At 61.2% G+C, this 15215-nt stretch overlaps 1 protein-coding gene and 1 long non-coding RNA gene across 2 annotated transcripts in view; one reads left to right on the top strand and one right to left on the bottom strand.

Moving 5' to 3' along the window:
• The window catches only part of GPR161 (G protein-coupled receptor 161), a 51787-nt gene extending 38150 nt beyond the window's left edge, over positions 1–13637 (top strand). The window contains 11 exon segments of the mRNA XM_032591851.1: positions 83–102; positions 105–155; positions 158–232; positions 235–396; positions 399–487; positions 489–665; positions 667–747; positions 750–801; positions 5727–5831; positions 8061–8180; positions 9999–13637. Of these exon segments, the coding sequence (XP_032447742.1) occupies positions 83–102; positions 105–155; positions 158–232; positions 235–396; positions 399–487; positions 489–665; positions 667–747; positions 750–801; positions 5727–5831; positions 8061–8180; positions 9999–10264 (1198 nt within the window). The 3' untranslated portion in view covers positions 10265–13637.
• Positions 1898–14485, bottom strand: LOC115505584. The gene is made up of 3 exons (XR_003966067.1): positions 14414–14485; positions 12986–12992; positions 1898–1908 (listed from the first exon to the last, which is right to left on the bottom strand). It is a non-coding gene; the product is annotated as an uncharacterized LOC115505584 (long non-coding RNA).
• Between the last annotated feature and the right edge of the window lie 730 nt (positions 14486–15215).

The raw sequence follows: 15215 nt of genomic DNA, 5'->3' as shown, positions 1-15215 counted from the left end.
TTGGAGAGCACGGGGTGCACGTTCAGGTGCGTTTCTCTATTTGACTCTCTCTCTCCGGCCCCCCCCTCCGTCCTTTCCCTAGCTACTATGCTGTCCTGTACCCATGGTGTACCCCATGAAGATCACGGGGGAACGCGCCGTGATGGCGCTTGTCTACTATGGCTTCACTCCCTCATCGGTGCCTGCCGCCTCTCTTGGGTGGTCGTCGGCGAGTTTGACGAGTTCAAGTGGATGGTGTGGCTGCGTGGCACCGGGAGCCCGGCTATACCGCCTTCTGGCAGATCTGGTGTGCCCTCTTCCCCTTTCTGGTCATGCTGGTGTGCTAGGCTTTATCTTCCGCGTGGCCGGGTCAAGGCGCGCAGGTGCACTGTGGCAACGTGGTCATCGTGGAGGAGGACCCCAGAGGGATGGGAGGAAGAACTCCAGCACCTCCACCTCCTCGTCCGGCAGTAGGAGGAACGCCTTTCAGGGCGTGGTCTATTCGGCCAAACCAGTGCAAAGCCCTCATCACCATCCTGGTGGTCGTCGGTGCCTTCATGGTCACCTGGGGCCCCTACATGGTTGTCATCACCTCTGAGGCCCTCTGGGGGAAGAACTACGTCTCCCCGACCCTGGAGACCTGGGCCACGTGGCTGTCCTTTACCAGCGCCATCTGCCACCCCCTGAATCTATGGGCTCTGGAACAAGACGGTTCGCAAGGAGCTGCTGGGCATGTGCTTTGGGGATCGGTATTACCGGGAAGCCGTTCGGTGCAGCGGCAGAGGACTTCCAGGCTCTTCAGCATTTCCAACAGGATCACAGGTAACCTGGGGACTTGCGGGGAGGGGGAGGCCCACCTCGGGCGGGAGGCCCTATGCAGGTGTTGACGGTGTGAGCTCTCAGACCGGACGGCGGCCTCGAGGCTCCAAGCACGGGTGTGCGTCGGGGGAGGAACGTCCCGGCGCGTGCCCCGTGATTCCGAGGCGGCTTTCGGCAGGGGACACCAGAGTTCAGAAGTCCATTTTTGGCGTCCCCAGCCACGGCACGCTGGCCTTTCTACAGACAAAAGAACCCAAGCATTGGACCGGGCTCCCCTCTGCTGTTGGCCAGTCCATTCGTGTCGGTGTTCTGTAAAGCAGAGTCCACCTTCAGGCACCCCCGCCCCTCCTCGGCCCCTCCTCCCCGATCGTGCTCCTCCTCCACCCATCGCGCTCCTCCTCCCACGATCACGCTCCTCCCCCCCCTTCGACGCTCCTCCCCCCCTTTCGCGCTCCTCCCCCTCTCATCGCGCTCCTCCCCCTCCCATCGCACTCCTCCCTCCCTTACTCGGCTCCTCCCCCCATCGCGCCTCTTCCCCCCCCATCGCGCTATTCCCCCCCATCGCGCTCTTCCACCCAACCATCGCGCTTCTTCCCCCCCCATCGCGCTCTTCCCCCCCCATCGCGCTCCTCCCCCCCCCCATCGCGCTCCCTCCCCCCTCCATCGCAATCCTCCTCCCCTCCTCGGCCCTGCTCCTCCCCCGATCGCGCTCCTCTTCAGGCCTCTCATGCTGGTCAGCGGTTTCCTCCTGCGATGCCAGTAATTCACGTGTGTCAGCGCCAAAACCCCAGCCCTCCGCCCTGCCGCCTTGAAATGGCACTGTCCCTGTGTGTAAAGCTGCTCCATCCGGTTAACTGATCTGGGAGCTAACAAGCTTCTGGAGGTGATCCTCTCACCTTTGGTGAGACCCAGAGGACTCGCTCTAGGCAGGGATAGATTTTTTTTTTTAACCCTTTTTATTTGGAAATAATTGTAGACTTGGAGAAGAGCTGGGAAGAGAGGACAGAGACTTCCCACCCACCCCGCTTCTCCTGGCGTTCAATCTGGCCGAATCATAGCAGTTACGAACCAAGATATTAACATTGGGGCAGTGCTGTTAACTATGCACTGCTTGAGGCAGATTTCCCCTGTGTCCCCAGTCAGGTCCTTTTGCTGTTCCAGGATCCGGTTCGCGATCAGGTCATGGCTCCCTTTGTCTTCTGAAGCTTTGACAAGTCTTTGCTCTTCCCTTGTCTTCTGTGACATTGGCACTTTTTAGAGTACTGCTAAGGGGGTTTTTAGGATGCCCTTGGTTTGTGTTCAGCTGATGTGTTGTCAGGACTTAGAATGAGGTTCTACGTTCTTTGGCAGGAATGCTGGGGGAGGGGGGGGTGCTGTGGTCTTCTCCGCTGATCACATCAGGGGCACATATGTCATTATGTCTTATTACTGGTTTAGGTTGCCTTGACGTCTCGGTGATGCCTTGGCTAGGCTGCTATCACCAAACACCATAGACTAGGGGGCTTAAACCATAGACCTGTATTTCTCACATTTCGGTGTGACTGGAGGTCTGAGATCAAGGTGCCACGTGGTTGGAGCCCGGTTGAGACCACTCTTCTAGCTGTCCCCTTGCTGCCGTCCTCACGTGGATATGGGGAGATGGGACAGGGCAAGCCCTGTGGTCTCTTCTTACGAGGCCCCCACCCTCATGACCTCATCTGCTCCGGATTACCTCCTGAAGTTCCTACTTCTGGATACCATCATACCGGGGTTAGGGCTTCAATGTATGAATTTTGGGGGGAACACACTGAGTCCGCACAGTTCACGAGGCGGTCTGCCAGGTTTCTCCGTCATAAAGTCACTGTTTTTCCACTGTAATTAAGAAATACACTGGGGGAGAGCCTTCGAGGCCCTGCAAATACCCTGTCTCTCCCTCAGCCTTCACCCACTACTCTTAGCATCCACTGGTGGATCTTGCCTCCAGCGGTTATTACCGTGTTGTTCCGATGGGGAAGTAGCCGGATTTTTAGGGCCATGTTTGAGGGAGATTATCACCCGGATGAGCCGTTGGAAGAGAGATTTGAGGGCTCTTGGATCGACTGGAAAAAGCTAGTTCAGGTTACAGTTCTCTTCTTTTTCTGGGTGACTTTGGGCAGCTCAGACCACTCGAGAGAAAGGTTCCTGTTCGTGGAATAGAGAGGCCTTCCACCTTCCCTCTCAAGAACGAATCCCCCGGGGTTTGTGCGTACTCAGTGGTAGTATTGCTTGGGAGATCTTTTCCACGAGGGCAGTAAGAAACCAACATCACTGATTTATTTCGTGGGCTGATGGAGTGTTACTTCTTGAGAGAGGAAGGAAGTCGCGGACTTTTTTCTTCTTCTTTTTCTCCTTTTTTTTTTTTTTTTTTTTTTGTAAGTAGGCTCCATGCCCAACATGGTGCTTGAATTCATGACCCTGAGATCAAGAGAGGAGTTTTCATTCTGAGCAGAGGAGGAGAAGAACCTTTCCGTACCCCAGTATTGTAACCACCGAAATGCCATTGCCCTGCCCCTGCAAGTCCCTGTTGCCAAGTACGACTTGTGAGCCAGGACTGCATTCACGGTCTGGCTTCATTTCTCTGAGTAACTTACTCCGATTTGGTTAAAATCGCTCCTCTTTAGGCAAAAAGTGTATGTTTTGCCCTCCATTGAAGTGAAGCGTGGGGAAAGAGAAGAAAGAGGGAAGAGAATAGAGGAGGGAGAGGGTAGCCAGCACCAAAACAAACATCGGCTTTTGGCCAGCATTTTCCACGCAGGTCGCCTGTGGTGGTGCCGGCAGAGGCCGTGGGGCCGGGAGAACGCCGGGACGCCCGCTGTGGTTTGGTGGGCAGGTCCGTGGCAGCTGGTGGCCTCCTCCTCGCTGAGGGACGAGCAGTCTCGTGGGAGGCTTTTGGGTTACAGAGTGTGTGGGCCGATGGGCTCTGTGTACTTGGCCTTCCCCAGCTCCTGAATGTTGGACAAGGAGCAGAACTCGGCCGCCCTCGCTCCACGCCCCCCCCCCCCCCCCCCCGCCCCGGGAATGCCCACGCCCTTCTGGGCCGAAGAGGGAGGCCCGGCCTCCACCTCTGGGCCTCTGTCCCTCTGGCCGAGCCAGGGAGCGCGGACCCTCCTCTGACGCCCCCTGTGGGCCTGGCTTGCATCCGCCCAGACTCCTGAAAGCCAAATCCGCTTTCCGTCCCTGGAGCCTGCATTCTGGGCCACCTCCCTCACCTCCGGGAGTGCTGAGCTCGGTGGTAGCAGAGGGAAAGAGGGGGGTAAGACCCCTTCCAAAGGAGCAACAGAGGTCTGGAGGGTCTGTCTTGTTCCTCTCCGTTTGCGGGGCCACCTGGCTGCTGCTCGCTCGCAGGCGGTCAGCTTGGCCACGGCCACGGCCACGGCCACGGCGGTCTGGCCCCCGTGACTCCTCACACTGCCGGAGACCAGGGCACGTTCCGGCTTTCACCACAGCCTCAGAGATGGTGTCCAAACCCCACCGCGGCCTCGGCCAGCCCACTTGGCAGTAGACTGTCCCCCACGGGCCCCTCCCCGAGCCAGGCTTCCCACGGAGACATGGCCACATTCTGAGGCTGGGGCCCTGGACCGGACGAGCATGTCTGGGCCCTTCCCTGGTGCCCCTCTCTACAGCAGCACCCAGCAGGGCCCTCTGCACCAGTGTGGTTCCCGAGTTCGTGAAGGGGTGGTCCTGAGAGAAGCCCCCCCCCCCCCCCCGGTCGTGTCCTCCTTAGCTCCAGCGAAGGCAAGAGAGCGCTTTCTCCATCACCTCGCACCCTCTGAAAACTCAGGAAGGAAGTAAAGATCCGAGCCAGTAAAGATCCGAGCCATCTCCTATCTGTAAGGGGACCGTGGGGGTGGGTAGCAGCGGTCTCTTCGGCCTGCTAGGCCGTAGGTGTTCCTCGCGTGGCCAGAGGACTTTGACTTTGTGTGCTGCCTTGTTAATTGCTAAGAGCTCCTTCTCGCGACCTCCGTGGTCTCCGGAGCGTCCGGCTCTTTTGTTCCTGGAGGCGTCATTCTCCCGGTGTTCTCTGGGGACCCGCGCAGAATTCTTTGTTTTCTTAAGCTCCCTCCACGGCCTCTGCTGAGATCCGTTTCTTACCCTTCTTCCTCCGGTATTCCTTCTCCTTCTCTCAAGCTGGGGCCTCTCCTGGAGTGTCCAGTGACGAGGCCCTGGGCGCGGGTGGAGGCCCCGCAACGGGAGCAGGAGGTGCTCGGCCCCCCCGGGGAGGGTGGTCCCACTGTTACCTCCGCAGCCTGGCACCGTGCTCTCGCTTTCTCCGGTGATGCCTCGGCCCAGGCGAGGCGCCCGGGCTGGGCGGAGCCGGAGGAGGGGACCCGCCCCTGCCCAGAGACACTTTCCCTCCGGCCCCACCTGCCGCGGGGGCTCCTGGCCTCCGGTTCCTCAGCTTCCGGGCCCGGTGCGAGAACCGGCCTCCCCCCAGGCCTCCCCGGCCGCCGGCCTCCGCTCCCTGGGTCCGGCCCGCGGTCCTCGTCGGCACCTTCCCGTTGGCGGGCACTCTCTCCCGCTTGGCGCTTCACGCCTCCGGAACGCAGATTCCCCTCTGCCGCTCGGACCTCAGGAGGTCGCGGCGCGTCCACGTTGCGCGTTTAACCGGAAGATGGTCTCCCAAGACCGCTGCCTCGCGTTCTCCCTGCCACCCGCCTTGTTGGGGTGTGTCCTTGTTGGGAGAGCTTCCTCTTTGGGGGAGCCACGCCCCCGGGGCAGGAACGAGGGGCAGAGGGGGAGAGGGCGGCCGGGGGCTCCCCGTCTTGCGGTGGGTTGACGGCACGGCTTGCGAGTGACAGAGGGGACAGGAGAGCAGGAGGGGGGGCCGGTGGGGACCGCTGGAGTGGGAGGGACGGGGGCTGCCCTGGCGGGACCTGGACCGTGCTGACGGCGCCGACTCTGCCTTCCAGACCTGGGCCTGTCCCCACACCTCACGGCGCTCATGGCAGGCGGACAGCCCCTGGGGAACAGCAGCAGCACCGGGGACACCGGCTTCAGCTGCTCCCAGGACTCAGGTAAGCCTCCCGCGCGTCACATGCCCTGGGGCCCGCTTAGCAGCCGGTGGGAGGGACCTCCCCACGCAGGTGCCTTTCCAGTTGCGGCTTTCAGCTCGCCAGCGTCTCCGGGCCTCGGTTTCTGCCCGTATCAAACCGGGATTTCCGTTCCTCTTCTCTCCGCCACACGGGGTTGTTGTGAGATCCAAATGAAGCGAGCCCCTTTGAGAAGCTGAAGGCCGCGTGCCCGTGAGTTGTTACCCTGAGTGTGACTCCCTCGGCCGTCACGGGCTCTGGGGTCCAGCTGCCTGGTGTTCAGTGTCTCATTGGCCTTTTCTGATCTGTGCCATCTGGGGCAAGTTGCTTAATCTCTAAGCCTTGGAGCACCCCAGCTGTGAACTGGGAGTAGCTGGCCCCCATCACGGCAGCTCCCCTGAGGCCACATCCCTGGCTCACCACCCTGGCCTGCTTTGTGCCCTGCCTTTGAAAAACTCGGTCTCCCCAAAGGGACACGTCCCCGGCACAGATGCTCCCCGTCCCCCGTGGCTGCCCCCAGGGGACCCTGCGGGCCGAGCTCCTCCTTCAGGAAGTCCGCCTAGCATGCCGCTGGGCACCTCACCAGGCCCTGGTGAGAGGCGGTGGGCAGAGGCGTCTGCTCCCCATCCTGGGGCTGTAGGGAGTGGGGCTGAGCTGGAACGAGGTGCAGAGGGCTGGGCAGTGGGGGGGGGGGGGTGCTCCATCCCCGCTGCCCAGAGCTTGTGAAAACTCCTCTCTGCCTTGACCTGAGTCTCCCCCTGCCTCAGCCTGGGACCTCGACGCTGGGGTAGGCCGTGGGCAGGGACCGAGACCAGGCCTTCTGGCGCGGACAGTTTTCCCCGGAGGCAGAATATTCCCTGAGAATGTTCTTTCACCCATCAGCCAGCGGGTTGAACCACCGTCACACCGTCTCCTCTTGCCCTGCGTCCCTCGTGTGATTTGAAGGAAGGGAAGGTCTGTGGGTCACTCCCCAGGCTCTTTGCCCATTCGCAGACGACCAGCAGGGGTCCGGAGGCAGTGTGACATCCATTCATTCAACAAATGTTTATGTGCCCAGCCCTCGCTCTGGCCAGACTCATGGAACTTTCTGTGGACCTGGGAAGACGGCCCGTCATCCCACGTGCTTTCAGTAATTCTGCTATTAAAGATTATAACTGGGAGGGCAGCTTTGGAAGGGAGAATTAGAGCAGCTTCTCGGAGAGTGACATTGAACCCCGAAGAGCAAGGAGGTGGCCAGGCAGAAGGCATAGGCGTCGTAGCCGGAGAAGGAGCATGGCCTGGGCCGTCACACGGACCCGAGCGTGTGTGACTTCCAGCCCCGCCGTTTATCGGCTGTAGTCGTGCCTCCCCGATTAGCTCCTGCCGTGTGCCGAGCGCTGTGCCACATCTTTCCACGTCTCAGCTCACGGTCCTCAGCCAATCCGTGAGGTGGACCGAACTACCATCCCCGCGTCGCAGCCTTGAGGACGCTGAGGGATTCGGCACCTGCCCGAGATCCTAGGTCCTCGTGGAGCGCGAACTGGTGCTCTGACTCCCAGGGAATGATCTTTCTGGAGGCCAGGCGGTGATGCCTCTGTGGCTTGCTCTGAAGCAGCAAGAGGACCCCGGGGCTGCCCTGTCTCCCTCATTTCCCCAGCACTGAGGCCTTGAAGGATTGAAAGCTGGAGACCGGGATGGAACGAGGCTGGGGACGGTGTCAGGCCAGGGTCCCGGCTCAGCCCAGCCCTCTCTAGTATGACCCCCTGCCCCCCTGCCTTTGTTTCCCTGCTCTTTTAGGGGGTATATTTTTCAATTCTTTTTTGATCCTCAAAGAACTCTACCTTTTCCGGTTTGAAATGTTGATTTAGCACAACATATTTTAACAGTGACAGGAATTCAGACCGTAAGAAGGATCCTCAGAACACAGAGCTCCGAGGGCCCTGCCCCGCACTGAGCCCTGCCCCCGCCCCTCCCACCCAGGCCCGGCCGACTTCACACTGTGTGTGTGTGTGTGTGTGTGTGTGTGTGGCAGCCCCACGGGCCCGCTGCAGACTCCCCGGGATGACACCATGCACACGGTGTCCCTCGGGCACCTGCACATGCTGTGGGGCCATGGTCTCACCTGTTGGTGGGATTGAATATGTGGGGACAAGGAGGCGAGAGAGGTAGAGAAGGAGGCGGCGAGGAGGACCTCGCACCCCTGGTTCCGTGTGCACAATCCACCCTTGGTTTCAGGGACAGATGTGATGCTGCTCGAGGACTACACGTCGGATGACAACCCTCCCTCCCACTGTACTTGCCCCCCCAAGAGGAGGAGCTCGGTGACATTTGAGGATGAAGTGGAACAAATGAAAGGTTGGTCTGTGGCTCACTGCTTTGGGACAGCCCGAGGCGGGGCGGGGCAGGGGGCGGGGGGGGGCAGCAGAGGGAAAGGATCCGGGGAAGATTCCTTGGCTCAGCCCTGCTCGCACCCCCAGCGTTCCAGGGCTCCCCGCTGTGCCGGCCACCGTGAGCGCTCCCGACCCTGACCCTGCCGGCCTCACTTGTCCCCGGGCCTCCCCTTGTTGGGGCATGCGGCCCCCGGGCTGGGAAGGTGGGGCTGTCGGACTCTAGATAGATGCGCACGCGCACACACAGCCCCCATCCTGATTCCCGTCCTCCCTCGGGAAGCCGCCGGACTGGAGAAAACTTTCTGAGCCCTCCACAGTCTGTCCCCTTTGCCGACGCGGTGTGGGTATAAATTTGAACTTGCCCTCTCTGAGCCTCCGCTTCCTCACGGGGAAATGGAAGCAGTGGCGCCACGAGTGCTCCCCCCTGAGCAGAGGCTGTCGCCTCGACCATCTGTCATCCCTGGGGTCGATGAGGGCGTGTGAGCCTGTGAGGGGAGTGGGCTCCCGCATTTCATCTCCCGCGTGTCCTTGTCGCCTCTGGGACGTAGGGTCTGGTTTCCCATCCGGACAGGCGTGTTAGAAGAGCGACGGGACCATCCAGACCGCCCACGACGTAAGACCCTGTCCTCTGGATCCCCGCACGCGAGGGCGGCCGCCAGAACCACTGGGTGGGATGTGGGAGAGTCAGGGGATCCGGACAGCGGACTGTGGCCGTCGACGTGGGTCCCGTCAGAGCTTTAGGATCGTAGGGAATCCCACCTCTTCTCCTGCCCCCCTCCCTGACTCCTGCCCGACTGGGGCGGTCGCAGAGCTCAGGAGGCAGATGGGCCACTCTGCCGGCAGGGTAGACTCAGGAACAGAGGACGTCCTGCAGCCTCATGGGCTCTGTGATATATTAGCCCAGAACCAAAGCATGAGGGACTCCCCCCCCCCCACCCCCAGACCGCCCAGCCCACGGGGGCCAGTCTGGCCCCTTCAGACCCACTTAGTGGGGATGGCGGTTCTGAGGGCCTGTCTGCCGGCAGGGAGGAACAGGGCCGCCCTCGGGTCGCAAGTGAGAGGGGCAGGGAGAGGCGACGTGTGCCCCCCCACTCTTTGCTTCATTCTTGTGTCCGGCTGCAGACTCCCTGAGACGGGGTGATGGGTGGATGTTGCCTCCTCTCCGGAAGAACGTGAGGGGTAGGAGACACGCCGTCGGGAAAGCTGGCAGTGAGGGCAGTGGTGATGAGCGGCGCTGGGCGTGATGTTGCAGACTCACCTCTCTCTGTTTTTAGTTGTTGGGGGTCCTGATCCCGGGTGGGGCGCGCAGACCTCTGTGTTCCTTCCGACCCGAAGGCTCTGGGGGGTCTGAGCCTGTGTGGCCGGGAGAGAGCCCACGCTCAGGATCGTGGAAGTTTGTAGCGTAGACGTTGTGTGGTCCTCGGGAGCTGGAACACCAGAGAACTCGTTCAGAGATGGAGAATTTTGAATACCCTCACCCGGGAGTATTTATCAAGCCTTTCTTACGGGCCAGACCCGAACATCTCAGAAGGACCTGTTTACCGATCGCAGAAACCTCCTGGAGAGGAGCGCCGGGGCCTTCTCGCTACAGATGGGGAAGCGTCGGTTGGGATGCTTCCAGGCGTCCCCTGCTAGTAAATGGGGAGTCGAGGATTTCGGCCCCGGGGGATCTGACCGCAAAAGCTACGCCCTCAACCCCCTCGGCGGTGAGGCGTCAGCCGGAATATTCCTGCTAGCCCTCGGTCCCAGCCCTCCGCTAACCGTGTCTCTGCTTCTCCCTCAGATGCTGCCAGGAACCCTATTTTGCACGTGAAAGCCGAAGTGCACGAGTCCCTGGACAGTTACGCAGCCAGCTTGGCCAGAGTCATCGAGGCCGAAGCCAAAATCAACCTGTTCGGGGAGGAGGCTTTGCCAGGGGTCCTGGCGGCCGCGCGGACCGTCCCGGGGGCCGGCTTCGGGGGCCGCCGAGGCAGCAGGACTCCGGCGAGTCAGAGGCTGCAGCTGCAGAGCATCGAAGAAGGGAACGTTTTAGCTGCGGAACAGAGATGAGAGCCCGGGGTGGACCGTCTCTCCCGCGGGGTCGCCCGGGGACAGAACACCTGAGGTGCGGCCAGCAGGAAACACCGAACGGAGTGTCTCGTGAGGCCGCGCGTGGGCTCCTTGGAGGTCCTGGCGATGGGACCAGCGGCGTCCGAGGCACGGAGGAAAGCGGACGGAGGTGTGGCCAGGACTTTCCGGGAGGTGGGGCGTAGAAGGGACTAGAGACCGGGGCTGGGAAGGAAACCACCAGGTGGCTGACTCCCTCTTCCTGACCCGGGCACCCGGCAGGGATCTCAGGCGGCGAGCCCTTCCCAGCGCGCTTCGGGGGACCGCATGTCCTAACCACATGAGACCAGCCCCCGGCGTCTGCGTGGTTGATGCGGCTCCCGTGGGACTGGGGTTCTGCACTGAATGGTCCCCAGAGGAGACCCTGGAGCAGGGCCGGTCAGATGGGAGTTCCCACACTTCCATCCCGGTTGTGACCTTGCAGCCCGCATGGAGCCACCTGCTGGTGCCAGTAGGGACGATCCACAGGCCCCCCCCCCCCCCCCCCGCCCCGGGGCGCGGAAGCAGCAGGCCTGAGGCTGCTGTTGCTGAGAATGGGGGCCGTTCTGCCAGCCTCTCTATTGACTGATTCTTTCAAAAGAAGGGAAAAACCACTGTCAAAGCCAGGAGGAAGGAGCAGGTGCCAGATGTTTCATTTCCAGAATTTAAAACAAAAATGCGTTCGGTTAGGACAGGCCATGCTCCTCCCAAGCCGGAATGGGGCTGTGGTGCCCAGCACGGCGGGGACACACAGACACCGTAGTCACATAGGACAGCCTCCTCTGACAGGCTGTGGTGGCCCCGTGACCAGTCAGAATTGCAGCTTCTAGCTGCACAGGGACAGTCCCCCCGCCCCACGCAACGGCTGCTGGTCCCCTGGCCCCGGGGCGTGAGGCAGGATGGAGTGCAGACGTCGCTGCACCTGTGCCCCTCGAAGCCGTCCATCCGGAAAGTGGGATAAAGGGGGCCGGAAGTGGGATTTGAATGGTCTCCAAGGTCATTTCCAGCTGTGATCTTTGACGTTGTAGGTTAGAGGTGGGGGCCGGGGGGGGGGGGGGGAAGTGGACCCTCCCACGGGCGCAGGCACATCTTTCCAGATGGTTTCTGATGGGTGTATGAAGCCCTGAGGGGCGGGCGCGGTGTGTGGGCTCGTCAGACCTGTTTCGAGCAGGGTCCTGAGCGACCACCCAGGTGTAGGCGGAGGAAGAGGTGGAAGGGGAGCGTCGGAACGTGATTCGTCTGGTTAGAGCGCGCCCGCCTCCCCCTTCGATCTGGGACATTTGTTGACGTGCGGGCTGGCAGTAGTGCTGTGGTGACTCGGGAAGCCTTCGAACCGCCTGGGTCATCAGCCGAGTGCCAGACTTTCCCCGCCCTCGCAATTCTAGGCGGGCCGCAGGGGGCAGATTCGCGGAGATCCAGCCGCCCCAGGAAGCACACTCCGTTGTGGTGTTTCCTTTGGGGCCTAGCCAGCTCCTGGTGACGCATCGTCCTTTGGCTGCGCGGTCCCCGGCGCGCAGGTTCCTAAAGCCCTCTCCCGAGGTGAGGGCTCGCTGCCTTCCTGGTGACCGAGCCCATCGGCAGTGCTCTGGGTCAGCAGGGTGCCGGGGCACCGGTCTAGGTTCTGGATGGGGCGGGAAGGAGCAGGTGGCTTTTCCAGAGGAGCGGAGGGCACATACGCCTGTGGGATCTGCCCAGACGTGCAGGTCACACGGACTCTGCTCCCACTACTGGGCGTCATTCCTGAATCTTAGGGCCTCTTACGTTTTCTGTGTGTCTTTTTTCCCACCCTTGTCTAGTAAGGGGACCATGTTCCCGAGAAACCAGTGTGCACGGAGATGAGCTTTAATCTCTAGGCCGGAATAACCTGGGATGGCTTGCCCACGAGGCCGTTTTGAGAGCAGCATGCCGGCTTGGAACCCAGGGGTTGAAGAGCGCTTCCCCTGGGCTGCGCTCGGCTGGGCTCGGCCGGGCTCTAAGGGAAGAGTCTTGGGACCCCAAGTCCCCGCTGGCGGATCCCAGACTGGCTGCGATTTGCTGGGGTTTCACCTGCGCCTGGCTTTACAGGGTCTGTTTCCCTTTTTTCTGTTGACACTCCTAGGCACCGCGTAGCTACTGTGTGCAAAGCACCAGGCTGGCCTCTGGGCGGTGCCTTTAAAGTGTCTTCCTTCACTCGTTATAATACAGGGAGAGACTCGGGTGATACCGAAGATAATGGCAAAGTCAAGTACTTATTCGTTCACCGGAGGGAGGTGGATATTTCCGGGTAGGGCAGCTGGGGATGGCTCCGTGAGGTAGGTGACGACCTCAGAGGACGCGTGGCAGCTAGAACCGCATTTTGCATATTCGGGGATCCAGAGCCTGAGTGAGAGCAAGAGCCGGTGAGGAAAGAGGTGGGCGAGGAGAGGAAAAGCCCACAATTTGCACACATTCTGGAGTTTCCGAGAGGCATTTTGGAGGACACCGGTTCTCGGTGCAGAAGGTCAAAACCCCAGCTGCCCCCACTCCCCCCGGGCCTGTCAGCGTCATACTGCTGTGTGGTGGCAGCTTGATACCTTCCTAGGGGACCACAGGGAGAGTGGCAGGGTGGACATTTGGGCACACAGTTGCTTAAAAACCTCACTCCCATGTCTTCCCGTTTAAGGCTGTTGTCCGTCTCTGCCGCCTTCATCGAGATTGCCATTTGACTGGGTCCCTGCGCTGTGCTGGGGACGCCAGGTCTGGGGGCTCTGGTGGCGCACGCTACAGGGCACACCTAGGCCGCTCCCCCGGCCAGAGGCACGGAGCTCAGGCGCTTGGGGCCCTGGCCACTAGGTGGCAGCAGCGTGGCTGTGATGCCGCCCGCAGTTCTAGAAAACCCGAAGGGCAAAGCTGAAGGCTCGTCTGCTTCCAGCAGAGCCGGTGCTCAGAACGCTTCGTCCCCGGCCGCCCTCGGCCTTCAAGGCCCCCTGCTTCCCCGGTAGACCCTCCCGGGGCGGATCCTGCTTCTGCTCCGCTGTGTATGTTACCCGACGTTACCCGGTCGTGCAGGGGAGGTGGGCTCGCGGCTGTAAGACCAGGGCCCCCGGGGCTGCCAAGTAGTCTGCATGGACCTGAGCCACCCGCGAGACTGACTCTGCATTCGTATCGGTCGAGGCCTTCGGGTGGGGCCGAAGAGGGAGGAGACGTGCTTTGATACGGGGAGATCTTGTAAGTCCGCTCGCACTTCACCGGCGAGCACGTGTCCATCCTGACGGCGGGGCCCTGAGATGCTTGCGCCTTTGAGTTCCGTCTCCGGAGGGACCGCAGGGCGTGCTCATGATGGTGGTCGGCCTTGAGCCCGGCTGCCTCCCGTCCGAGGCCCCGGGAGGGGGACGTGGCTGCCGATGGGTGAGGCGGGGCACCGGCGCGTAGCCGGTGGGTGACACGCGTGGGCGCGCGCCGTCGCCCGTCGAGCTGCTGCGCCGGCGCTGCGGAGGCGCCCGGCTGAGGCTGTGGTGTGTGCCGCGTCCTGGGGGCCGAGCCCCCGCTGCCCCTCGCGAGCGGGCGTTCTTAGGCCCTTCGGTCTTTCCACGTCGCAGTTGTGATACTTCTCTGGGGGGACGCGGATTCCAGGTGGGTCCCCTCCCAGGTGACGGTGTGGATTGAAGCGCCCTGCACGGGACCGGGCGTGGCTGGTGCCGAGCCCTACGGTGACTTCCCAGTGACCGTGGGTGGGTGCGTCAGGCCGGTTTTGCAGGGGCTTCTCCGGGACAGGAAGTGAGAATCTTGGCAACTGTGATCCTGGGCGGGAGGTGCTGGGGGCTGCTGCTGCGGGAATCATGTTGCGTACGTAGCACAGGAGGGTCTTCTGGGAAGAGACACACGGTGAGGAAGGGGAAGGCAACGGACAGGAGGGAGGAGAGAGAGGCAGGTAGCATCTGGAACTCGAGTCTGAAAGGAGCAAAGTGAGCTTTTCTGTTGTAGAGTCCTGAACCACAGCACGAGCTCAGCCTTGACCTCCCTTACAGCTTGAGTCGTGACCTGGGCGCTAAGGACAGCTCTGTCTTGCAGTGACAGTGACTGCTTGGCCATGGGTCTTGGGCTCACAGGATCTTTGGTCCTCTAAGTCCCTGATGGGAGAGGTGGCCCAGGGACAGGAGTCCGTGCTACTATGCCAGGGGAATCCCGTGGGAGACAGAAGGGACCTCACCCTGAACTAAAGGACAGTGGCTGTCGTATGTGACTACAAGAGGGGACAGAGTCTGACCCCCCCTTCTGGGTTGGGGAGAGGGAACACAGAATCCAGGGAGCCCTAGGGAAGCCTAGGAATTGTCCGAGGTCCCAGAGTGCATTAAGCCAGAGTCTGGGTCAAATGCCAGGTCTTGGCCATGTCGCTGAGCGAAGGAGCCAGCTTTGCAGCTGGAGGAGGTTGGGGGAGGGGGGGGGGCGTGAGGTGAGGTGGGGGGAGAAAGTAAAAGTCCTCGTTATCAGACTAGGCCAGCTGCCCTGAGAAGGTAGAAACCATTGTAAACCGAGGAGCTTGGGAGCCTGGAATACCGGCTCGCCAGACCTAAAAAAAACCTGCGACCCAAGGAAAGTGGGTTCCTTGGAAAGATTTCGAAGCACAAACTCAAGTCTGCATAAGGTTACCAAGAGCACAGTTTTGCTTAATGATATTTCTAGAATATGCAAAGCTGCGTTCATTTCCCTCAGAATTTTCCTGAATAGTATTAATAGCTTAGGAATTCGAAGACATTTCTGTTTTTCCTTTTCACACCACCATTCTGAAACATCCCAAGTCCCGGGCAAGTGGCCACTCCCGATGAAGACAGCCCTGCGGAGGATGGGCAGCCTGGGCCTGCGTGGCCACAGAGTGTGGTGGAAAGAGCGGGTTTGCCTGGAAACAGGTCTGTCCCTCTGTGATGTGTGTGTGTTCTAGGAGGCGGAGCTGCGCCGT

Source organism: Lynx canadensis, chromosome F1 (assembly GCF_007474595.2).
Source record: "Lynx canadensis isolate LIC74 chromosome F1, mLynCan4.pri.v2, whole genome shotgun sequence".
Taxonomy (NCBI): Eukaryota; Metazoa; Chordata; class Mammalia; order Carnivora; family Felidae; genus Lynx; species Lynx canadensis.
Note: the sequence above shows the minus strand (reverse complement) of the source record. Positions and strands in the feature narration are given on the sequence as shown.